Here is a 26,550-nt window from a genome sequence, read left to right on the forward strand (position 1 = left end):
AGAAAAAGAGAGAACCCAAGGAAGGGAAAACACATAGAGAAAAAAAGCAGTGAAAGACAAAGAGAAATAAAGACAGGAAACACAGACAGAAAGCAAAGTGAAATAAGTCACGTAAAAAGAAAAAGAGAGAACCCAAGGAAAAAGGGAAAACAAATAGAGAAAGAGAAGTGAAAGACAAAGAGAAACAAAGAAAGGACACATAAGTACATTATTAGAACACAAAACAAAATTACAATACTAACCTAATTACGGGAAATTTTTGGAAACGGGATAGGGACATCATTACCAGTCCGTTGGACGATCACAGCCTCTTGGGGCATGCTGTGGGGGGCCCTGACGCCCGGGATGGGAGCAGGTATGGACAGTGCATTTGGAGCCCGGCCCCCTTCGGGGACCGGACTCCCAACTTTGATTTCCCCTAACCAGCCAGTTGCCGCCTGACCACCCACTTGGGTAGCGCGGGGTCCCCTGAAGGCTCCCTCAGTAGGTTCTTTGGCCACTGGGCTGGGGGTATCCCGACCCCCTCACCAATCCTAAACCTAACCACATAGGACATACAAAAACAATTGGACACAATAAAGGTCAATAAGACAAACACGTAATCAGGCCAAAAAAATAAAAGGAGGATGGAGGACACAAAACAATTGGACAAAATCATAAAAGTCAATAAAGACACACATATAATTGGGACAAGAAATTAAAAGGAGGATTTGGAGGACACAAAACAATTGGACATAACACTAAAAGACAGGACAAAACATTAAGGACATTAAACAGAAAAACAAGGAAACGGAAAGCCCAAGAGTGGGAGGAGACAGCACACTATAAAAGCCAAGGGAGGCACAGAGAAAGCACATTCAGACATGTTGGGCCAGCCTGAGGAAGGCCTATATCGGCCGAAACGTCGCGACGGCCCAAATGATCATAGAAGAACAAAGAATAACGTACGTGAAATAACGGAAAGGATTTAAAGGAAGGGGGTGCCATAAATACAAATAGAGTAAACAAAGGACGGGATGTCAAAAAGGACAGGGGGTGCCATTAAGAGAGAAATATAAACAAAGTGTTGACAGAAAACAAAGAGAAAAACAAGTGTAAACAAAGAGAACAACAGTGGGACAAACAAAGATATGAAGGAAAGCAAGTTAAAAAGACAAATAAGTCACGTAAAAAGAAAAAGAGAGAACCCAAGGAAGGGAAAACACATAGAGAAAAAAAGCAGTGAAAGACAAAGAGAAATAAAGACAGGAAACACAGACAGAAAGCAAAGTGAAATAAGTCACGTAAAAAGAAAAAGAGAGAACCCAAGGAAAAAGGGAAAACAAATAGAGAAAGAGAAGTGAAAGACAAAGAGAAACAAAGAAAGGACACATAAGTACATTATTAGAACACAAAACAAAATTACAATACTAACCTAATTACGGGAAATTTTTGGAAACGGGATAGGGACATCATTACCAGTCCGTTGGACGATCACAGCCTCTTGGGGCATGCTGTGGGGGGCCCTGACGCCCGGGATGGGAGCAGGTATGGACAGTGCATTTGGAGCCCGGCCCCCTTCGGGGACCGGACTCCCAACTTTGATTTCCCCTAACCAGCCAGTTGCCGCCTGACCACCCACTTGGGTAGCGCGGGGTCCCCTGAAGGCTCCCTCAGTAGGTTCTTTGGCCACTGGGCTGGGGGTATCCCGACCCCCTCACCAATCCTAAACCTAACCACATAGGACATACAAAAACAATTGGACACAATAAAGGTCAATAAGACAAACACGTAATCAGGCCAAAAAAATAAAAGGAGGATGGAGGACACAAAACAATTGGACAAAATCATAAAAGTCAATAAAGACACACATATAATTGGGACAAGAAATTAAAAGGAGGATTTGGAGGACACAAAACAATTGGACATAACACTAAAAGACAGGACAAAACATTAAGGACATTAAACAGAAAAACAAGGAAACGGAAAGCCCAAGAGTGGGAGGAGACAGCACACTATAAAAGCCAAGGGAGGCACAGAGAAAGCACATTCAGACATGTTGGGCCAGCCTGAGGAAGGCCTATATCGGCCGAAACGTCGCGACGGCCCAAATGATCATAGAAGAACAAAGAATAACGTACGTGAAATAACGGAAAGGATTTAAAGGAAGGGGGTGCCATAAATACAAATAGAGTAAACAAAGGACGGGATGTCAAAAAGGACAGGGGGTGCCATTAAGAGAGAAATATAAACAAAGTGTTGACAGAAAACAAAGAGAAAAACAAGTGTAAACAAAGAGAACAACAGTGGGACAAACAAAGATATGAAGGAAAGCAAGTTAAAAAGACAAATAAGTCACGTAAAAAGAAAAAGAGAGAACCCAAGGAAGGGAAAACACATAGAGAAAAAAAGCAGTGAAAGACAAAGAGAAATAAAGACAGGAAACACAGACAGAAAGCAAAGTGAAATAAGTCACGTAAAAAGAAAAAGAGAGAACCCAAGGAAAAAGGGAAAACAAATAGAGAAAGAGAAGTGAAAGACAAAGAGAAACAAAGAAAGGACACATAAGTACATTATTAGAACACAAAACAAAATTACAATACTAACCTAATTACGGGAAATTTTTGGAAACGGGATAGGGACATCATTACCAGTCCGTTGGACGATCACAGCCTCTTGGGGCATGCTGTGGGGGGCCCTGACGCCCGGGATGGGAGCAGGTATGGACAGTGCATTTGGAGCCCGGCCCCCTTCGGGGACCGGACTCCCAACTTTGATTTCCCCTAACCAGCCAGTTGCCGCCTGACCACCCACTTGGGTAGCGCGGGGTCCCCTGAAGGCTCCCTCAGTAGGTTCTTTGGCCACTGGGCTGGGGGTATCCCGACCCCCTCACCAATCCTAAACCTAACCACATAGGACATACAAAAACAATTGGACACAATAAAGGTCAATAAGACAAACACGTAATCAGGCCAAAAAAATAAAAGGAGGATGGAGGACACAAAACAATTGGACAAAATCATAAAAGTCAATAAAGACACACATATAATTGGGACAAGAAATTAAAAGGAGGATTTGGAGGACACAAAACAATTGGACATAACACTAAAAGACAGGACAAAACATTAAGGACATTAAACAGAAAAACAAGGAAACGGAAAGCCCAAGAGTGGGAGGAGACAGCACACTATAAAAGCCAAGGGAGGCACAGAGAAAGCACATTCAGACATGTTGGGCCAGCCTGAGGAAGGCCTATATCGGCCGAAACGTCGCGACGGCCCAAATGATCATAGAAGAACAAAGAATAACGTACGTGAAATAACGGAAAGGATTTAAAGGAAGGGGGTGCCATAAATACAAATAGAGTAAACAAAGGACGGGATGTCAAAAAGGACAGGGGGTGCCATTAAGAGAGAAATATAAACAAAGTGTTGACAGAAAACAAAGAGAAAAACAAGTGTAAACAAAGAGAACAACAGTGGGACAAACAAAGATATGAAGGAAAGCAAGTTAAAAAGACAAATAAGTCACGTAAAAAGAAAAAGAGAGAACCCAAGGAAGGGAAAACACATAGAGAAAAAAAGCAGTGAAAGACAAAGAGAAATAAAGACAGGAAACACAGACAGAAAGCAAAGTGAAATAAGTCACGTAAAAAGAAAAAGAGAGAACCCAAGGAAAAAGGGAAAACAAATAGAGAAAGAGAAGTGAAAGACAAAGAGAAACAAAGAAAGGACACATAAGTACATTATTAGAACACAAAACAAAATTACAATACTAACCTAATTACGGGAAATTTTTGGAAACGGGATAGGGACATCATTACCAGTCCGTTGGACGATCACAGCCTCTTGGGGCATGCTGTGGGGGGCCCTGACGCCCGGGATGGGAGCAGGTATGGACAGTGCATTTGGAGCCCGGCCCCCTTCGGGGACCGGACTCCCAACTTTGATTTCCCCTAACCAGCCAGTTGCCGCCTGACCACCCACTTGGGTAGCGCGGGGTCCCCTGAAGGCTCCCTCAGTAGGTTCTTTGGCCACTGGGCTGGGGGTATCCCGACCCCCTCACCAATCCTAAACCTAACCACATAGGACATACAAAAACAATTGGACACAATAAAGGTCAATAAGACAAACACGTAATCAGGCCAAAAAAATAAAAGGAGGATGGAGGACACAAAACAATTGGACAAAATCATAAAAGTCAATAAAGACACACATATAATTGGGACAAGAAATTAAAAGGAGGATTTGGAGGACACAAAACAATTGGACATAACACTAAAAGACAGGACAAAACATTAAGGACATTAAACAGAAAAACAAGGAAACGGAAAGCCCAAGAGTGGGAGGAGACAGCACACTATAAAAGCCAAGGGAGGCACAGAGAAAGCACATTCAGACATGTTGGGCCAGCCTGAGGAAGGCCTATATCGGCCGAAACGTCGCGACGGCCCAAATGATCATAGAAGAACAAAGAATAACGTACGTGAAATAACGGAAAGGATTTAAAGGAAGGGGGTGCCATAAATACAAATAGAGTAAACAAAGGACGGGATGTCAAAAAGGACAGGGGGTGCCATTAAGAGAGAAATATAAACAAAGTGTTGACAGAAAACAAAGAGAAAAACAAGTGTAAACAAAGAGAACAACAGTGGGACAAACAAAGATATGAAGGAAAGCAAGTTAAAAAGACAAATAAGTCACGTAAAAAGAAAAAGAGAGAACCCAAGGAAGGGAAAACACATAGAGAAAAAAAGCAGTGAAAGACAAAGAGAAATAAAGACAGGAAACACAGACAGAAAGCAAAGTGAAATAAGTCACGTAAAAAGAAAAAGAGAGAACCCAAGGAAAAAGGGAAAACAAATAGAGAAAGAGAAGTGAAAGACAAAGAGAAACAAAGAAAGGACACATAAGTACATTATTAGAACACAAAACAAAATTACAATACTAACCTAATTACGGGAAATTTTTGGAAACGGGATAGGGACATCATTACCAGTCCGTTGGACGATCACAGCCTCTTGGGGCATGCTGTGGGGGGCCCTGACGCCCGGGATGGGAGCAGGTATGGACAGTGCATTTGGAGCCCGGCCCCCTTCGGGGACCGGACTCCCAACTTTGATTTCCCCTAACCAGCCAGTTGCCGCCTGACCACCCACTTGGGTAGCGCGGGGTCCCCTGAAGGCTCCCTCAGTAGGTTCTTTGGCCACTGGGCTGGGGGTATCCCGACCCCCTCACCAATCCTAAACCTAACCACATAGGACATACAAAAACAATTGGACACAATAAAGGTCAATAAGACAAACACGTAATCAGGCCAAAAAAATAAAAGGAGGATGGAGGACACAAAACAATTGGACAAAATCATAAAAGTCAATAAAGACACACATATAATTGGGACAAGAAATTAAAAGGAGGATTTGGAGGACACAAAACAATTGGACATAACACTAAAAGACAGGACAAAACATTAAGGACATTAAACAGAAAAACAAGGAAACGGAAAGCCCAAGAGTGGGAGGAGACAGCACACTATAAAAGCCAAGGGAGGCACAGAGAAAGCACATTCAGACATGTTGGGCCAGCCTGAGGAAGGCCTATATCGGCCGAAACGTCGCGACGGCCCAAATGATCATAGAAGAACAAAGAATAACGTACGTGAAATAACGGAAAGGATTTAAAGGAAGGGGGTGCCATAAATACAAATAGAGTAAACAAAGGACGGGATGTCAAAAAGGACAGGGGGTGCCATTAAGAGAGAAATATAAACAAAGTGTTGACAGAAAACAAAGAGAAAAACAAGTGTAAACAAAGAGAACAACAGTGGGACAAACAAAGATATGAAGGAAAGCAAGTTAAAAAGACAAATAAGTCACGTAAAAAGAAAAAGAGAGAACCCAAGGAAGGGAAAACACATAGAGAAAAAAAGCAGTGAAAGACAAAGAGAAATAAAGACAGGAAACACAGACAGAAAGCAAAGTGAAATAAGTCACGTAAAAAGAAAAAGAGAGAACCCAAGGAAAAAGGGAAAACAAATAGAGAAAGAGAAGTGAAAGACAAAGAGAAACAAAGAAAGGACACATAAGTACATTATTAGAACACAAAACAAAATTACAATACTAACCTAATTACGGGAAATTTTTGGAAACGGGATAGGGACATCATTACCAGTCCGTTGGACGATCACAGCCTCTTGGGGCATGCTGTGGGGGGCCCTGACGCCCGGGATGGGAGCAGGTATGGACAGTGCATTTGGAGCCCGGCCCCCTTCGGGGACCGGACTCCCAACTTTGATTTCCCCTAACCAGCCAGTTGCCGCCTGACCACCCACTTGGGTAGCGCGGGGTCCCCTGAAGGCTCCCTCAGTAGGTTCTTTGGCCACTGGGCTGGGGGTATCCCGACCCCCTCACCAATCCTAAACCTAACCACATAGGACATACAAAAACAATTGGACACAATAAAGGTCAATAAGACAAACACGTAATCAGGCCAAAAAAATAAAAGGAGGATGGAGGACACAAAACAATTGGACAAAATCATAAAAGTCAATAAAGACACACATATAATTGGGACAAGAAATTAAAAGGAGGATTTGGAGGACACAAAACAATTGGACATAACACTAAAAGACAGGACAAAACATTAAGGACATTAAACAGAAAAACAAGGAAACGGAAAGCCCAAGAGTGGGAGGAGACAGCACACTATAAAAGCCAAGGGAGGCACAGAGAAAGCACATTCAGACATGTTGGGCCAGCCTGAGGAAGGCCTATATCGGCCGAAACGTCGCGACGGCCCAAATGATCATAGAAGAACAAAGAATAACGTACGTGAAATAACGGAAAGGATTTAAAGGAAGGGGGTGCCATAAATACAAATAGAGTAAACAAAGGACGGGATGTCAAAAAGGACAGGGGGTGCCATTAAGAGAGAAATATAAACAAAGTGTTGACAGAAAACAAAGAGAAAAACAAGTGTAAACAAAGAGAACAACAGTGGGACAAACAAAGATATGAAGGAAAGCAAGTTAAAAAGACAAATAAGTCACGTAAAAAGAAAAAGAGAGAACCCAAGGAAGGGAAAACACATAGAGAAAAAAAGCAGTGAAAGACAAAGAGAAATAAAGACAGGAAACACAGACAGAAAGCAAAGTGAAATAAGTCACGTAAAAAGAAAAAGAGAGAACCCAAGGAAAAAGGGAAAACAAATAGAGAAAGAGAAGTGAAAGACAAAGAGAAACAAAGAAAGGACACATAAGTACATTATTAGAACACAAAACAAAATTACAATACTAACCTAATTACGGGAAATTTTTGGAAACGGGATAGGGACATCATTACCAGTCCGTTGGACGATCACAGCCTCTTGGGGCATGCTGTGGGGGGCCCTGACGCCCGGGATGGGAGCAGGTATGGACAGTGCATTTGGAGCCCGGCCCCCTTCGGGGACCGGACTCCCAACTTTGATTTCCCCTAACCAGCCAGTTGCCGCCTGACCACCCACTTGGGTAGCGCGGGGTCCCCTGAAGGCTCCCTCAGTAGGTTCTTTGGCCACTGGGCTGGGGGTATCCCGACCCCCTCACCAATCCTAAACCTAACCACATAGGACATACAAAAACAATTGGACACAATAAAGGTCAATAAGACAAACACGTAATCAGGCCAAAAAAATAAAAGGAGGATGGAGGACACAAAACAATTGGACAAAATCATAAAAGTCAATAAAGACACACATATAATTGGGACAAGAAATTAAAAGGAGGATTTGGAGGACACAAAACAATTGGACATAACACTAAAAGACAGGACAAAACATTAAGGACATTAAACAGAAAAACAAGGAAACGGAAAGCCCAAGAGTGGGAGGAGACAGCACACTATAAAAGCCAAGGGAGGCACAGAGAAAGCACATTCAGACATGTTGGGCCAGCCTGAGGAAGGCCTATATCGGCCGAAACGTCGCGACGGCCCAAATGATCATAGAAGAACAAAGAATAACGTACGTGAAATAACGGAAAGGATTTAAAGGAAGGGGGTGCCATAAATACAAATAGAGTAAACAAAGGACGGGATGTCAAAAAGGACAGGGGGTGCCATTAAGAGAGAAATATAAACAAAGTGTTGACAGAAAACAAAGAGAAAAACAAGTGTAAACAAAGAGAACAACAGTGGGACAAACAAAGATATGAAGGAAAGCAAGTTAAAAAGACAAATAAGTCACGTAAAAAGAAAAAGAGAGAACCCAAGGAAGGGAAAACACATAGAGAAAAAAAGCAGTGAAAGACAAAGAGAAATAAAGACAGGAAACACAGACAGAAAGCAAAGTGAAATAAGTCACGTAAAAAGAAAAAGAGAGAACCCAAGGAAAAAGGGAAAACAAATAGAGAAAGAGAAGTGAAAGACAAAGAGAAACAAAGAAAGGACACATAAGTACATTATTAGAACACAAAACAAAATTACAATACTAACCTAATTACGGGAAATTTTTGGAAACGGGATAGGGACATCATTACCAGTCCGTTGGACGATCACAGCCTCTTGGGGCATGCTGTGGGGGGCCCTGACGCCCGGGATGGGAGCAGGTATGGACAGTGCATTTGGAGCCCGGCCCCCTTCGGGGACCGGACTCCCAACTTTGATTTCCCCTAACCAGCCAGTTGCCGCCTGACCACCCACTTGGGTAGCGCGGGGTCCCCTGAAGGCTCCCTCAGTAGGTTCTTTGGCCACTGGGCTGGGGGTATCCCGACCCCCTCACCAATCCTAAACCTAACCACATAGGACATACAAAAACAATTGGACACAATAAAGGTCAATAAGACAAACACGTAATCAGGCCAAAAAAATAAAAGGAGGATGGAGGACACAAAACAATTGGACAAAATCATAAAAGTCAATAAAGACACACATATAATTGGGACAAGAAATTAAAAGGAGGATTTGGAGGACACAAAACAATTGGACATAACACTAAAAGACAGGACAAAACATTAAGGACATTAAACAGAAAAACAAGGAAACGGAAAGCCCAAGAGTGGGAGGAGACAGCACACTATAAAAGCCAAGGGAGGCACAGAGAAAGCACATTCAGACATGTTGGGCCAGCCTGAGGAAGGCCTATATCGGCCGAAACGTCGCGACGGCCCAAATGATCATAGAAGAACAAAGAATAACGTACGTGAAATAACGGAAAGGATTTAAAGGAAGGGGGTGCCATAAATACAAATAGAGTAAACAAAGGACGGGATGTCAAAAAGGACAGGGGGTGCCATTAAGAGAGAAATATAAACAAAGTGTTGACAGAAAACAAAGAGAAAAACAAGTGTAAACAAAGAGAACAACAGTGGGACAAACAAAGATATGAAGGAAAGCAAGTTAAAAAGACAAATAAGTCACGTAAAAAGAAAAAGAGAGAACCCAAGGAAGGGAAAACACATAGAGAAAAAAAGCAGTGAAAGACAAAGAGAAATAAAGACAGGAAACACAGACAGAAAGCAAAGTGAAATAAGTCACGTAAAAAGAAAAAGAGAGAACCCAAGGAAAAAGGGAAAACAAATAGAGAAAGAGAAGTGAAAGACAAAGAGAAACAAAGAAAGGACACATAAGTACATTATTAGAACACAAAACAAAATTACAATACTAACCTAATTACGGGAAATTTTTGGAAACGGGATAGGGACATCATTACCAGTCCGTTGGACGATCACAGCCTCTTGGGGCATGCTGTGGGGGGCCCTGACGCCCGGGATGGGAGCAGGTATGGACAGTGCATTTGGAGCCCGGCCCCCTTCGGGGACCGGACTCCCAACTTTGATTTCCCCTAACCCCTAACCCTAACCCTAAGGCGAAACAACGCCGAAACGTCGCGACGGGCTCAATCATAAACAGCTAGCAACTATAACCCAAGATGGGTAATTTTTTGATCAGGGGGCATCAATGCCCACTCCAGTCGAGTGAGAGTGCACCAACAGGGGACCAGCAATTGCTGGGACCCTGTTTCCTTTTCCACACCCTAACCAGCCAGGTCCCGGTGGAGTGGGTGATGCCCCTGCCCATATCTCCTACCCTAATCCTAACCTATCCCCCCTCCCTCCCCCCCAGAAAAACAGAAAAAAAGCCTAAAAAATGGAAAAACAGAAAAACAGAAAAAGAAGCCTAAATAGAGTGGTTACTAAAGATGGGGGTGCCAGAAATATAAAGATGAAAGAAAGAGTGGACTAAGGAATAGGGGGTGCCATGAATAAAAACAAGAGAATAAAAAGGAAAAATGGAAATAGATGACAAGAGAGTCACAAAGGGTACACAGAGAAGAAAAATAGAGAAAAACTAAGAAAAAAGTACAGAGAAAGCTAAGAAGAAAGCACATGAAAGAAAAGCTCCCCAAGTAGGGTTGAGACAAACAGAAAAATAGAACTCCCCAAGCAGGGTTGAGAAAAACAGAAAAAAGCACAGAAAAAGCTAAGAAAATGCAGAAAAAAACCTAAGTAAGAAGGAACAGAGAAATAGAAGACAAGAAAGTCACAAAGAAAACCTAAGTTAAGGGAAACATATAAATAGAGGACAAGACAGTCCCTACATCATTGAGCCCAGCCTGATGAAGGCGAAACAACGCCGAAACGTCGCGACGGGCTCAATCATAAACAGCTAGCAACTATAACCCAAGATGGGTAATTTTTTGATCAGGGGGCATCAATGCCCACTCCAGTCGAGTGAGAGTGCACCAACAGGGGACCAGCAATTGCTGGGACCCTGTTTCCTTTTCCACACCCTAACCAGCCAGGTCCCGGTGGAGTGGGTGATGCCCCTGCCCATATCTCCTACCCTAATCCTAACCTATCCCCCCTCCCTCCCCCCCACCCCCCAGAAAAACAGAAAAAAAGCCTAAAAAATGGAAAAACAGAAAAAGAAGCCTAAATAGAGTGGTTACTAAAGATGGGGGTGCCAGAAATATAAAGATGAAAGAAAGAGTGGACTAAGGAATAGGGGGTGCCATGAATAAAAACAAGAGAATAAAAAGGAAAAATGGAAATAGATGACAAGAGAGTCACAAAGGGTACACAGAGAAGAAAAATAGAGAAAAACTAAGAAAAAAGTACAGAGAAAGCTAAGAAGAAAGCACATGAAAGAAAAGCTCCCCAAGTAGGGTTGAGACAAACAGAAAAATAGAACTCCCCAAGCAGGGTTGAGAAAAACAGAAAAAAGCACAGAAAAAGCTAAGAAAATGCAGAAAAAAACCTAAGTAAGAAGGAACAGAGAAATAGAAGACAAGAAAGTCACAAAGAAAACCTAAGTTAAGGGAAACATATAAATAGAGGACAAGACAGTCCCTACATCATTGAGCCCAGCCTGATGAAGGCGAAACAACGCCGAAACGTCGCGACGGGCTCAATCATAAACAGCTAGCAACTATAACCCAAGATGGGTAATTTTTTGATCAGGGGGCATCAATGCCCACTCCAGTCGAGTGAGAGTGCACCAACAGGGGACCAGCAATTGCTGGGACCCCGTTTCCTTTTCCACACCCTAACCCTAACAAGAAAGCCAAGGTGCTAAGCTAATGCTAACAATTGTATGACAGTGACACATGATAAAGTACAATTTGTACATGGGACTAGTCATCTTTATATTGAGTTTCATGGATGCTAATATGGAAGCTAACATTATGCTATGGCTAAAGCTAATGATGACAGTTCAAGGACACAACAGTGGTTGCCCTGGAGATCGATCAAGTGCATGATGGGAACCAGGAAGTCAGACCAGGCAGAGCACATGGAGCACAGGGAGCAGGTGGCAGACAGACCAGGGAGGAAACCTCATTCAAAGGACAAGGTGCAGGTATGTGAGAATACATGATAACAAATATAGGAAACGACTGAAGGAGAAGCATTTATGAGATGATATTAATACTCTAAACTTGCAGAAGCTAAAAGTCAATAATTGTGAGTTAATGAGTGAAATTTTCAAAGTCACGGACATACGTTAAATTTCCATAAACCCAAATAGGGCCTCATTAGCTCTCTAAAATGCGATTGAACCTGATGATATTAGTACTTTAAACCTGCAGAAGCTAAAAGCTAATAATTGTGAGTTGAGCAGGACATATGGATCATGCAATCAATCGGAGACCTCCGCGTCTCCGTGGCTGGGGTAGTCGCAGGCGGCCTTCGGGCACTGCCTTCGTCCCCCCAAGTGCAGACATGCAATCAATCGGAGACCTCCATGTCTCCGCGGCTGGGGCATTCGCAGGCGACCTTTGGACACTGCCTTCGTCCCCCCCAAGCGCAGACCGCCCGGGGTGGCTCTTGAGTGAAATTCTCAAAGTCACGGACATACGTTGGATTGCCATGAACCCAAATAGGGCCTAATTAACTCTCTAAAAGGCGATTGTGGCCTCTTGGAAACTTTAAAAATTAAAGCCCAGAAAGGCATTACTTAATTACTATTAGGAAACTTTAAAAATTAAAGCCCAGAAAGGCATTAATTAATTACTATTATCTTATTTAATTGATGACACACTCCAAGGCGTGATCAACCTTGGGAGGGCCTTCCTTGGAAGAGGATGTCTAGTGTTAATGGCCGAAACATCCGATGATTCCAGGGTCCACTACTGATGATGTGTCCTAAATATTACCTTAAAATCAAATTAATGAGACTATAAAAAGATAATACAATAAAAAGCCGTGGGGGACCTTGCCGCCCGGGATGGGAGCAGGCATGGCCAGTGCATTGGAGCCCGGCCCCCTTCGGGGACCGGACTCCCAACTTATTTCTCCCCTAACCCCCTAACCCCCTAACCCTAACCCTAACTTCGAAACGTCGCGACAAGGGCATACTCATTTAATTTTTTCAATTTTACGTTAGTTTGTTATTTTAGTTTGTTATTTTTGGGGGATTTTATTTCATGTTTTAATTCATGTTTTATTGATTTTCCTTAACAACTCAAATTAGAGAGAACTCAAAACAAAATTAAAAACCACACAGAAAACAAATTGGGATTGAAAACACTTTATTGGAAACAAGCCAAAGTAACGGAAAAATTGGGAACCTGCAAAAAAAGAATACCTACCTTTGCAAACCTGTAAAAAAAGAAATACTTACCTTTCAAATTAAAAATCAATTATGGAGGTAGAGGGATGTGAGGCTGCGGACCATCGGGGTTGATGGCCCGTGCACGCCCTGTTCCTCCTTCGGGAGGGGCAGGTTCTTTTCTTCACCCCTAACCCTAACCTGATGATATTAGTACTTTAAACTTGCAGAAGCTAAAAGCTAATAATTGTGAGTTAAGCAGGACATATGGATCATGCAATCAATCGGAGACCTCCGCGTCTCCGTGGCTGGGGTAGTCGCAGGCGGCCTTCGGGCACTGCCTTCGTCCCCCCAAGTGCAGACATGCAATCAATCGGAGACCTCCACGTCTCCGCGGCTGGGGCATTCGCAGGCGACCTTTGGACACTGCCTTCGTCCCCCCAAGTGCAGACCGCCCGGGGTGGCTCTTGAGTGAAATTTTCAAAGTCACGGACATACGTTAGATTGCCATGAACCCAAATAGGGCCTAATTAACTCTCTAAAAGGCGATTGAACCTGACAGGGCCTGATTGGCCTCTTGGAAACTTTAAAGATTAAAGCCCAGAAAGGCATTAATTAATTACTATTATCTTATTTAATTGATGACACACTCCAAGGCGTGATCAACCTTGGGAGGGCCTTCCTTGGAGGAGGATGTCTAGTGATAATGGCCGAAACATCCAATGATTCCAGGGTCCACTACTGATGATGTGTCCTTAAATATTACCTTAAAAAGAATTATAATACACAATAATGTCAATTTAATGGGACAATAAAAAGATAATACAATAAAATAAGGATTATAATAAAGAGGGAAAAGCCCTGGGGGACCTTGCCGCCCGGGATGGGGGCAGGTATGGACAGTGCATTGGAGCCCGGCCCCCTTCGGGGACCGGTCTCCCAACTTTATCTTCCCCTTAAACAGAGATGTGATTAACTTTTATTTTTCCAAACATAACATCAATGATGACACAATCAGTCTTCATCAGAAGTGCTCAAATCACTCTCAGTGGCATCGTCTGGAATGTCTTCCTCCTCCTCCGAGTCCATTTCCAGGAGTGGTTGGTGGCTGAGGATTCTCTTTTACGTGTCCTTTACTTTGAGCATTTCAGCTTTCAGTTCATTTCGTTTTTTTAAAACCAGGCTACGGAGTCCCTTCTGTGCATCCTCCAACATGCCAACAAGGGAGGCTGTAAAAAGAACAAAACAAATAAATATGAGTAAAGCAAAAAAAAAAAAACCTCACCTCATCACCTCATGTGGTAGGACTCGACTTAAGCGGTCAAAGAAGTGCAGGAGACCAATGCTGTCCAGTGTAGCAAGTGATTTATTCACCATTTTGTGGCCCAAACAATATTTACAAAGAAACAAATAAGAAACTCAACTCTATAATTAACTCAATTCAAATAAACATAACTGAACTTAAATCAACAGAAATTAAGGTCAAACTGCACACAGCTACACCGACCTGAACCTTTCTCCCAAAGCACCTGAGTTCTTCTGCTTAAATAGTCCACTTAACCAAACAATTCCTCCTCTGGACTATTCCATTCAGTAGGTAGGTAAGATGAACATGATTATATTCAAACCTCTACTACTCCTCTTTACTGGCTGTCATGAACCGAAGTTCAGCACACAAGCTGGACCCAGAAGCAGAGCCAACACACACAGGAGTACGAGAAAATAAACTTTATTTTAACTGAAGGTGTCCCGGGAGGGTAGAAGGAAAACACGCGTGAAACTCGAGAAACCAAGGGACCGGGAGATGAGTCGCGCAGGAACGCCGAAAACGGGACTGTGGGAGGCTGCAACAGAAAAAGGACAAGAATTATTGGGGCGCGGGGAAATAGCAGCATACGTGGGGGAAGAGTACGAGTCTTACGGTGACAACGGGGCCGTGGGAGCCGGAGGGAGGGGTGAGGGTCCGCGGGGAGCTCCAGGAAAGTCGAGGTGGCGAGTACTGAAGGAGATCCAAATTCCAGACGGGCAGGTGGACAGGCAGGTGGCTCAAAAACACGCCGAGTTGTTTATCTGAGTGCACAGGACAGAATCAGCGCTAGTTCAGACAGATGAGTTCTCACAATCGCTTTCCCGCAGGTGTACGTTACCGCTGTGAGACGACTACGGACTGGCCTGCAGCAGCAGGCTGGGCTGGATCAAATAGTCCACCTGATGATCGCCTGGGATGGGGTGCAACAGCCATGACCGTGGGCATGGGCATCCCATTAGCTCCTCGGACGCCGGGCCGCGGACCATGACACTGGCAACATAAACTCTGGTGTAATCAATACATATTACAACAATAAATCTATTTCTTCACAAACCCTCTAAAATCAACTTTATTAAATTATAAGAGTTCTTCCCCTCCTGCACTTGGTCTCTTCCTGTGACCTCAGATGAACCCAGAAGGTATAAAGCAGGAAGTAAAACTACATTTCCTCCTTTTGTTTCTGGAAGACAGGTAGGTAAGGTAAGTTCTAAACAATACAAATTAACAGTTGAAATAAAGAACATGTTAACTTAACAAACTTGTAGGAATTGATTTAAACCAAGATGTTATATTATATAATCTGTAAAAGTGCAAAACATAAACAAACCCGGGATAGTAGATGTTTGCCTATTGCAGATTATATGTGAAATATGGTTAAATCAAAACAAGAATGTTAAGAATATAGACAAATGGTCTTCTCACCCACTTTGTCACACCTCATAAACACAAGGAATTAGGATCCTGTAATTAAACATTTTTTTTAAAGGGAGAAGGCAGTGTTAGCCACCAACCTAGATATAGGTAAAAGATCCAGTAAGACTTTAGCATCTGCTCCTATTTTCAATCGATTCATCGAAAAATTAATAAATAAATAATGTGCTTACAGTCTGAGGAGATTGTCCCCAACACCACAGATTGCATTCGCAACACTGTCCAGTGATGCCGCATCTCCCTGCAAAGGATAATCTCCTCCTCTCTCAGGCGCCTCACAGCCATCACCTTCTCAAAGACCTTCCTCTTTGTCTGGAGGTCTGCAGCAGCTACAGTTTAACAACATCAGATGGGAAAACATAGTGTTAGATTATAATATTATTTTATGCCATGTTAGACCCTTAATTAAAGATTGTGAATTATTATGTAGTTTTAGTTTGCATTATTCTCCTGAATTAGAAGAAGCTGATAACTATTGCATTAGTTAAACTGATTTGCATTACATTAGACTGCTGATTTATTGTGGATGAATGATATTGTTTTATGATGCATTATACTGCTGAGTTATAAGAAATACTGTTCGCAGAAAGTCATCGCCTTATTTGTCTGATTAGAAGAGAACAGAACATACTGGAGTTTTCTGCCCCATCTCAGCAGGAGCAGATAAACAGGGAGCCAAGGTCGTAGCTTAGGCGCTGTGTGAGAGAAAGCATGTGAATGTTTAAGCTTTTATGATAAGGTGGGGGCACCAGAGGCTATAAGAGTTTGATCAATGCTCCACCATTTTGAGATCTGATGCTGTCTGCGTACGGTGTCCATCTCCCACACGTGTATTCATTAAAATCATTGTTTGACTCAACCCGGCCGGACCAGTGTTGTTATTGTGGTTTTTCTTCTTGTATCCATCCCCAATATTTGAATCCACAACAGTTTGGGGGCTCGTCCTGTGGTATTGGGGTGGAAGTTGGAGGTTTGGACGGTCCGCGGTTGTCGAACGGACAGGCACGAGCCAGTGGTCTGACGTGAGTGGGCATAAGCCGGCTTATACAAAGGTAAGGCACTACCTGTTGAATCTATTTCCAAAGTGTGCCAAATTGGACATGAAAAAAATTTAAGTCTACTCACTGAAATTACTGGTAGATGGCCTGTTTTGATTTTGATGAAAAAAATCTCATGAGATTAGAAAGTTGAAGTAAGTTTGTAAGTTACAGTACTGGGTTAGAGGCCCAAAGAAAAGGAAAACAGTGAAATTGGGTCAGAAGCCCAAGTAGTTTAATAGGGAATTGGTCATTTTGTGAGTTAGAGGCTCCGTTGATCATAGGGTTGCACCTGCCTCAGTCATACTCTTGTTTTGGGGTGTTGACTGCTGTTTCAAAGTGTTATAAATTATTATAGAACGGGGTTAGAATCGCTAAGAAGCGCAGTGCTCAGAGGTAATGCTTGCCAAGGCCGGGGACGCCTAGGCCTTGTCCTCTTTGAGGGATAGTCAGTTGGTCACTGTGGAGCTTGGGGCACTCCAGAATAACTACCGTTTGCAACGTTATCTGTGCTTTTTGGACACTTTTAAATTGAGTTAGGGACTTTAGAGATTAGGCCAGAAACAGTTAGAGTCTGATACTGGTTAATTGATTACAAAAAAGTTGGACCTTCTTCGGTTGGACCCGTTAACTTAAATTGGTCAAAATTGTGTAGGCGCTAAAGCTGTCAGGCCTGAGAGTGATTGTAAATATAAGATTTCTTTGTAATATAAAATAGAGAATTGGGTGTGAAACGAGGCTGTGTGTGACGTCAGCGCGCTGCTAGCTTTTTTTAGACGGTGTGTCAACATGCAAATGAGGTGGCTGCTGTGAAGCGCACAGAGGACTTTCGCTTCCTGTTTAGCGTATTTTTGAGTTTTATAATTATGATTTGCAAATACTGTTAAAGACCTGTAAATAAGACGCTGATTTTGCTGATTATAATATTACAAATAAAGTTGTGAATGTTTGATATATGGCTGGGTTTTGATATAGAAGAGACAAATCGTGCATGATTTAGACCGGCACTTCAGTCGGCAGGGCATTTCAGTTGAGTGGAGGAGTTTGAGTGATAAATACGGGGGGTGATTTGTTTCAGTTTTGTGGTGTGAAGCAGGATTTATAAGATTTTTAAGTGACTCTTGGTTCAGTTCAATAATATAGGCAGTTACATTTGATTTACGGTTGGTTTTATCATAATATAGGGTGTGATCAAGCACGAATTTCAGCACTAGAGGTGGTGTAGTAATTTCATTTGATTTAGATAAAAGGCATGCTTATTTCGGGGTCGTGCCGAATTGAAGTTTCACCTATAGGGGATCTTCTTTACATGAATTGCATTTGTCACAGTGAGTATGAATAAATGACTGAATACAGTGAATTGTCTTGAGTGTGTGTTTCTAGGGATAATTATTACTGGTTTTATACATTCATATTGAGGACGGAGGATTGTGGCTGAGAGCGTGGAGAGAGGACGTGAAGACAGCTTTGCAGCTGCTGGAGTGAGTAGCTGTGTGTGTGACAGGAACTCTGCATGCCCATAAAAGGCAACTGCCTGATTGCGTGAAGTATGCACCAAGAGAGTAAAATCTAAAAGCAAATCGATGTTTTCAGAAAAGAAATAGTAAGTGAATGTTTTAGTGTGTTAATACAGGTGGATTTCTCTCAACCTGGAAACCTGAGTACAGCGGCAAATCAATCAATCAATCTTTATTTATAAAGCACTTTTCATACAGAAAAAATGTAGCACAAAGTGCTTTACATAGTTAAAAGCAGCCCACCCCACCCTCCAACTCACTCCCCACACTCTCAATACACATATATCCCCCCACCCACACACACATACACACACGCGCACACTTAAAGAGTAAAAATTGGGCTGGGCTCACATGAGCCAAGTGAGGAAACACTATAACAGGGAGCCGTCTGCACCGGGAGCCGGTCACAGACTGCAGCCTCCAGGCTGGGCACACAGCAGGAGGGAGGCCAAGGAGCCCCCCAGCCAGGCTGAGAGGACCCCCAGAGACCCAGCAGCCACGGTCAATCACAGCCACGGTGCAGAGAGCGCCCTCCGAGGAAACACTGGAGATATGACGCAATACGATATATACCGGGTAAAATGATAAAATAAATAAGAACAGGATACAATATAAATAGAGTAAGAAGATTAAAAAATGAATAAGAATAAAATCAAAAAATATTAGGTAAATCCTAAATTAATAATAGAATAACAGGATAGAATAAATAAGCATAAAATAAATAAACGCTAAGTAAAAGCTAAATTAAAAAGGTGGGTCTTGAGCCTGTTCTTAAAAACATGTACGTTCTCTGCGGCCCTGAGCTCCTCCGGCAGGCTGTTCCACAGACGAGGACCATACCACTGAAAAGCTGCCTCTCCGTGAGTATGTGTCCTGACTTTAGGGACAATCAAAAGGCCAGTACCAGAGGACCTCAGGGTCCGCGAGGGTTCGTATGGTAAAAGCAGATCTGAGAGATAAGAAGGCCCAAGACCATTAAGACATTTAAAAACCAATAAAAGAACTTTAAAATCGATCCTGAAACACACGGGGAGCCAGTGCAGCGATTCTAAAACCGGTGTAATGTGGGCCCGCCCTCTGGTCTTCGTCAGCACACGAGCTGCCAAGTTTTGCAAGAGTTGTAAAGTTGAAATATTCTTCTTAGGAAGACCAGAGAGCAGGGCATTACAGTAATCAATGCGACCGGTAATAAAAGCATGCATCAGCATCTCCGTGTTGGCCCGAGAGAGAATAGGGCGGACTCTGGCTATATTTTTTAGATGATAAAATCCAATTTTGGTTACATGTTTAACATGTGGGATAAAACCAAGCTCAGAGTCAAAAATAACACCCAGGTTTTTCACTTGTAGCGAAGGACATAGTGAAAATGCCTCTAATTTAGACAAGAGTTTCTCTCTCTGAGCCTCAGGACCGACAATTAAAACTTCAGTCTTGTCCTGGTTAAGCTGTAAAAAGTTTTCTGCCATCCAAGATCTTATATCCAAGATACAGTTAAAAAGGGCATCCATTGGTCTGGTGTCATCAGGAGACACGGAGATGTACAGCTGCGTGTCATCAGCGTAACTGTGGAAGTTCACTCCATGCCTCCTGATGACACTGCCGAGAGGCAGCATATACAAATTAAAAAGTACAGGGCCTAGAACCGACCCTTGAGGCACACCACATGTCATTTTATGGATCTTAGAGGAGCATGTATCCATACTCACCATAAAAGATCTGTCAGAGAGATAGGAAGTGAACCAGTTGTGTACAGCACCAGAGAGGCCCACCATGTGTTTCAGTCTGTTTAAAAGAATAGCGTGGTCTACTGTATCAAAGGCTGCGCTTAGATCCAGTAGCACCAGGACTGAGAGCTTTTGGGCGTCCCAGTTACATCTAAGATCATTTAAAACCTTTAGGAGAGCCGTCTCTGTGCTGTGGTTCACCCTAAATCCAGACTGGAATATCTCCAGGATCTGTCTATCATTGAGAAAATCAGTAATCTGAGTAAAAACAAGTTTTTCTAAGACTTTACTTAAAAATGGTAAGTTGGATACAGGTCTGTAGTTATTAAAATCATTACAATCCAAATTGCTCTTCTTCAGAATGGGCCTCACCACCGCCGTTTTAAAGGCAGCAGGGAAGACACCCAACTGAAGAGAGCAATTCATCATGCATAAAAGCTCAGCCTCAAAAAATCCATAAAGTGTTTTAAAGAGTGAAGAAGGGATTGGATCTAAAAGACATGTGGTGGGTCTCACTGTGGAGAAAACTTTCTGAAGGTTCTCAGCATTAACCAGGACAAAGCTGTCCAGTGTCTCCTCAGGTACAATCGAGCCCTCAGATGTGTTTAAAATCATATCGCGATTAGATAAAATATCAGATCTGATGGCGCTGATCTTTCCCCTGAAGTGGTCTGCAAACTGCTCACAGAGCGAGTCTGTGGGGGTTCTTTTGGAGCTTTTAAAATCAGGGTTAAATAAATGATCTATGGTGGAAAAGAGGACCTTGGGATTATTTTTGTTAATACTGATTATTTTGGCGAAGTATGAATTTCTTGATTTCCTTAATGTATTATTGTACATTTTAAGTTGCTCGGAAAATATTTAATGGTTGATAGTATTTTTATTTTTCCTCCATCTCCTTTCTGCTGCCCTGCAATTTCTTTTGAGTTTTTTGACTTCTTCGTTTCTCCAGGGTGATGCATGTTTTACGTTAATCTTTTTGGTGGTGAGTGGAGCAACGGAGTCAAGGCTTTTCTTCAGTTTGCTGTTGAAATAACTAAAGATCAAATCGCAGGGTGCAGGTAAAATCACAGGGGGGCATTCGACTAAAACCCTGGTAAAATTTGCAGCCACTTCAGAGGTTAGATAGCGCCTCCTCACAGTTCGCACTGAGGTCTCCCGCTGAATAAAACCGGTGATGTTAAAAAACACACAGTAGTGGTCAGAGACAGCCAAGTCAACAACAGAGGACACGCTGGTGGACAGCCCATGGGTGATGACCAGGTCCAGAGTGTGTCCTCTGTTGTGAGTCGGCTGCGTGACGTGCTGGATAAAATCCAAACAGTGAAGAATGTTTAAGAATTCTTTTGTTGCAGGGTCAGAAGGATTATCTATGTGCAGGTTAAAATCACCGGTTAAAATTATCATATTATATTTTGAATGTAGGTTTGTTAAAAATTCTGAGAATTCCTTGATAAAAGCAGCGCTGTCTTTAGGTGGTCTATAAATTGTGACAGATAAAACTGGAGGGCTGCTGAAAACAATAGCATGGAATTCAAAAGTGGTAAAATGATCAAATAAAATTTGTTTGGTGGTGAGTGTGTTGTTGGCTAAAGATGCAGTCCCACCACCTCTCTTACCACTTCTAATAGAAAAAGAGAAATTAAAATTTGGTGGGGAGGCCTCAGTGAGAACAACTGGTGCATCCGAACCCAGCCATGTTTCAGTTAAAAATAAACAGTCAAGTTTATTATCTAAAATTAAATCATTAATAATAAAAGACTTGTTCGACAGAGCGTACATTTAAAAGTGCCATACTGATTGAGACTGGTGGATTTTTGACAATAGAGTTGAATGGATGTTGATATTTTTGAAGAGGCCGGAGGTTATTAATGTTTTTGGAGTTACTGGATTTATGATAATTCTGTTGCTCTCTGTTTGTGATTATGACGGGTATTGTGTTGACTGTGGGAGAGAAAGGTCCTAGTCCAGAGTTTTGTGTATTACTGTTAAAAGTGGAACAAATATAGGAGCTGGGACCAGGGGAACATCAGTCAGTGGCAGACAGATCAGCAGGTAATGTCAGTTTGGGGTAGTGACAGGGCGATGTGCGGGAGTGCTGTACGCCAAATGCCAAATTGGCGGACAGCAAACGGCGTCCCCAGGCGTTGAGGTGGAGCCCGTCTGCCCCAAAAAGATGCCTCCTCTCCCAGAAGGCATCAAAGTTGTTAATAAAACCCAAGCCGTGGGAGACACAGGCGGAGGAAAGCCAGGTGTTAAGGCTGAGCAGCCGGCTGAAACGGCCTATCCCTCTGCCACAGGTGGGGGTGGGCCCAGAGATAAAAGCACTCACCTGCAACTGACCAAGGAGGCTGAAGAGTTCGAGGAAGTCCAACTTCAGCAGCTCAGATTGCTGTATGGGGATGTCATTGGTGCCGATGTGGATGATGAGCCGGTTAACCTGTGGGTGGGATGCCAGAATGTTGGGAATTCTGTCCACTATGTCAACAACAGTGGCTCCCGGGAACGACAGCGTGAGCCCCCCTCATCCGCACGTTCCTGACGATGGAATCCCCGAGGACCAGCGTGGAGAGAGGAGGTGCCACCGGGGGCTGTTGGCCATCTGAGATGCCCACGCCGCGACACCGGGGGTGTTCAGATGGAGATGCGCCAGCCGGACTGCGTGAGTGACTCCCAGGTAGCCGCGCCGTGGGTCCTCTTCTCCGAGGAGCCGGGGTAAAGCACAGCTCTCCGCGGTGAGTTTGCACCACAGCGTCTGGTTGCCCGCCGCGGCTCCGGGGGCGTAGTGGTGGAGATGGCGCAGACCTCAGTGACACAGCGGGATGGCAAGGGCTAGCGGTCAGAGGAGGAAAGTCCACAGGATCCAGGACATTGAATTTATTCTCCAATACTACCGCACCGGAGGGGTGAGGGTGCGAGAGACGGATCCTCCTGCCCCCTCTGCAGCCACCACGTGTCTCAACCATGGTCCATGGTGCTGGTTGGAGTGGAGTGGAGCTGACCAGAGCCTTGGGTCTGGCCCCTAGCTGAAACCAGGAGTTCTCGTCCTTGGCAGAAGCACCAGCGACGCAAGTTGAGAGCCTGTGTTGACTGTTGGCGGGATCTTGGGACACAGCAGCTGGATGGTGCACTGTGTCGGCTAGCTCAGCGCTAGTAGTGGTGGTTTGATCTTTGCCAAGCAGGATCGTGTCAAGTTCGCATTCAGCCCCCTGGATTTGGTATAGCGTGGATATCCTTTGTTCCAATTCGATCACTTTTTGGCTCAGGTTGATGCAGCTTTCACAGCTGGATGTTGAGGTAAGTGGTGCCATTCCGGAATCTCGTACCGGCGACAGCGTCAAAAACAAAAACAGACACTGCCACTTTAGCTTACGTTAGCTAAAAAGTCAGTCGTGACGCAGCAAGAAAAGAGTTTTCAGATCAGTATCCAGCAAAGGCAAAACCAAGCTTCCAAAACTTATGCCTGCTTACGAGTGTGCAATGCGCTATGCGCAAGACCACAACACAAATGGATAGATTAACAGAATTGGGACGACAGACAGACCAAGCTTTGGCTCAAAAGTTTACAGCTTGACCTCACTTTGTCCCCACCCTTTATGTGCGCATGCGCCAACCAGCGTGCAGCCTGTTACAGTCACTCCTGCTTTTCTCTTAGTTTAGCTCTTACTCAATCATGTGGATTGAGAGTTTTTGTTCTTCTGGTGGCCGTGGAACTGTTACTTTTATCAAGGAACGGGACCGCGGCACATCTCCTACATGCACGGACTGTTTACTCCAGAGATCATCTGATTGCCCTGATGCCGGCCGGCTCGCTGTACCAGCTGAAATTTGGAGGGAAACACATCGGGGGGTGCAGAGGTCAAGGACAGAAGAGAAGAAAAAAGGAGACGGTGAGACAGCGGAGGCTCGAAGCGAGGAGGAGGTATAAACCGTGTCTGCCGTCTATCGTGATGGGAAATGTGCGATCGTTGGCAAATAAAATCGACGAGCTCTCAGCACTGGTACGGAGTCAGAGGGAATACCGAGAGTGTAGCCTGATGTGTTTCACCAAATCATGGATGCACCAGGACATTCCCGATGAGAATGCTTCCGTGGAAGGCTTCCACACTGTTCAGGCAGACAGGGACAGCATCGCTAGCGGTAAGTGGAAAGGAGGTGGGCTTGCTGTTTTAGTTAACAACCGGTGGTGTAACCCTGCCAACATAACAATCAAAGAAAGGATTTGTTGCCCGGACACTGAACTGTGTGCTGTTGGACTCAGGCCGTATTATTTACCCAGGGAATTCTCTCACGTCATCTTGGTGGCTGTCTATGTTCCCCCCTCTGCTAACCCCACAGCTGCATGTGACACTATCCACTCTGCCATAGCTCTGTTACAGACTCAGCACCCGAGTGCCTTTATTGTGATCTCGGGTGACTTCAACCATGTATCACTGGACAATACACCAACATTCAGACAATATGTGGACTGTCCCACCAGGGGAGAGAAAACTTTAGACTTACTGTATGCTAACGTCAAGGATGCATACAGCTCCTCCTCCCTCCCCCCACTTGGTAGGTCAGATCATAACCTGATTCACCTCACAACCCGCTATGTGCCAATTGTGAGGAGGGAACCTGTGACCACCAGGACTGTTAGGAGGTGGTCAGAGGAGGCAATAGCAGAACTACAGGGCTGTTTCGAGGTGACCAACTGGGAAACACTCTGTGAGCCTCACGCCGAGGACATCAATGGGCTTACTGAGTGTATCACAGACTACATAACTTTCTGCACCGACTCCATTGTTCCAGCTCAGACTGTTCATTGTTACCCAAATAACAAGCCGTGGGTGACTAAGGACATCAAAGCCCTCCTCAACAACAAGAAGAGGGCTTTCAGAGGGGGCAACAAAGAGGTGGTGAGGAAGGTCCAGGTATTACTAAAGGACAAGATCAGAGAGGCTAAGGACAATTACAGGAGGAAGCTGGAAACTCCAGCAGAACAGCATGAGAGAGGTGTGGAGGGGCATGAAGACCATCACTGGATTCAGGCCAACCAACAGCAGGGGAGCTGAGGGAGGTGAGAACAGAGCTAACGAGTTGAATCTGTTTTTCAATAGATTCGACACCACAGTGTCTGTTCCCACCCCCACAACCTCACCTGTAGTCAGCCTGGAATCCAGAGCCACACCACTGTTCCAGCCTCTCTCTTCACATGGCGCTGTTGCCTCCTGTGAGATTCCTGACACCCCTCCCCCACCCATCACCTTCACTCAATACCAGGTTGAGATGCAAATGAGGAGACTTCACTCAGGCAAGTCTGCTGGACCAGACGGAGTGAGTCCCCTCGTCCTCAAGACCTGTGCCCCCCAGCTGTGTGGAGTCTTTCATAAACTGTTTATGCTGAGTCTGCAGAGGGTCCCGGTGATGTGGAAGACACCATGCCTCGTCCCTGTACCAAAGACACCACGTCCCAGTGGCCCCCAGGATTACAGGCCCATCATGAAGACCCTGGAAAGGCTCATCCTGGACCAGCTGCGACCCATAGTAAGACCACATCTGGATCCCCTTCATTTCGCTTATCAGCCTCGTCTAGGAACTGAGGACGCCATCATCTACCTGCTCAATCGTGTCTACACCCATCTGGACCAGCCGGCGAGCACTGTGAGGATCATGTTTTTTGACTTTTCCAGTGCTTTCAACACCATCAGGCCGACCCTCCTGGGTGATAAGTTAGCAGCGATGCAGGTGGATGCTTCTCTGGTGTCCTGGATTGTTGATTACCTGACAGGAAGACCACAATATGTACGTCTCCCACAGTGTGAGTCTGACAAGGTGATCAGCAACACAGGGGCACCACAGGGGACTGTCCTCTCCCCCTTCCTCTTCACCCTCTACACCACAGACTTCAGCCACTGCACAGAGACCTGCCATCTTCAGAAGTTTTCTGATGAGTCTGCGGTGGTTGGATGCATCAGCAGGGATGATGAGACAGAGTACCGGGCTGTGGTCGACTCCTTTGTTACGTAGAATCATCTGCAGCTCAACATGGCAAAGACCAAGGAACTGATCGTGGACTTCAGGAAGACCAGGAAACACTTGACCCCTGTTTCAATCCAGGGGATCAGTGTTGACATTGTGGAGGACTATAAATACCTTGGAGTTCACATTGACAATAAACTGGACTGGGCTAAAATAGGGCTGGGCCATATTATACCGTTCACGGTAATACCGGTATAATGTTAGGCAACGATAGGAAAATGAAATATCGCGATAGAATGAGTAAAACGCGCATGCGCAGTGCCTTTGTTTTCATACGCACATGGCCGATTGTTGAGTGAAACAGATGAACCAGAATTGGTTTGTAAAAATGGTGCAACTTCAGTGACGTGGAACTGGTTTGGTGTTTGTCCGTCAGACACACGACAAAGCACATTTTTTTGCAGAACATGCAAGCGGCCGTCGTTATTGTCGGACTAAGATGCTCTTAAATCTGGAAGTAATCTGGGTCCTAAACTCCGTATGCTTCAGGTCAAACGAACACTGCAGCATC

General features: G+C 44.2%; 1 protein-coding gene across 1 annotated transcript in view; it reads right to left on the reverse strand.

The window, feature by feature from the left end:
• Positions 1-13,991: 13,991 nt before the first annotated feature.
• Positions 13,992-26,550, reverse strand: part of LOC309712719 (uncharacterized protein) — a 39,139-nt gene continuing 26,580 nt past the window's right edge. The window contains exons 3-4 of the mRNA XM_082543759.1: positions 15,914-16,069; positions 13,992-14,229 (exon numbers count right to left, since the gene is read on the reverse strand). Of these exons, the coding sequence (XP_082399885.1) occupies positions 14,123-14,229; positions 15,914-16,069 (263 nt within the window). The 3' untranslated portion in view covers positions 13,992-14,122. The remainder of the gene's footprint in view (positions 14,230-15,913; positions 16,070-26,550) is intronic.

Source organism: Aulonocara stuartgranti, assembly GCF_965226115.1.
Source record: "Aulonocara stuartgranti genome assembly, chromosome: 8".
NCBI classification, from domain to species: Eukaryota; Metazoa; Chordata; class Actinopteri; order Cichliformes; family Cichlidae; genus Aulonocara; species Aulonocara stuartgranti.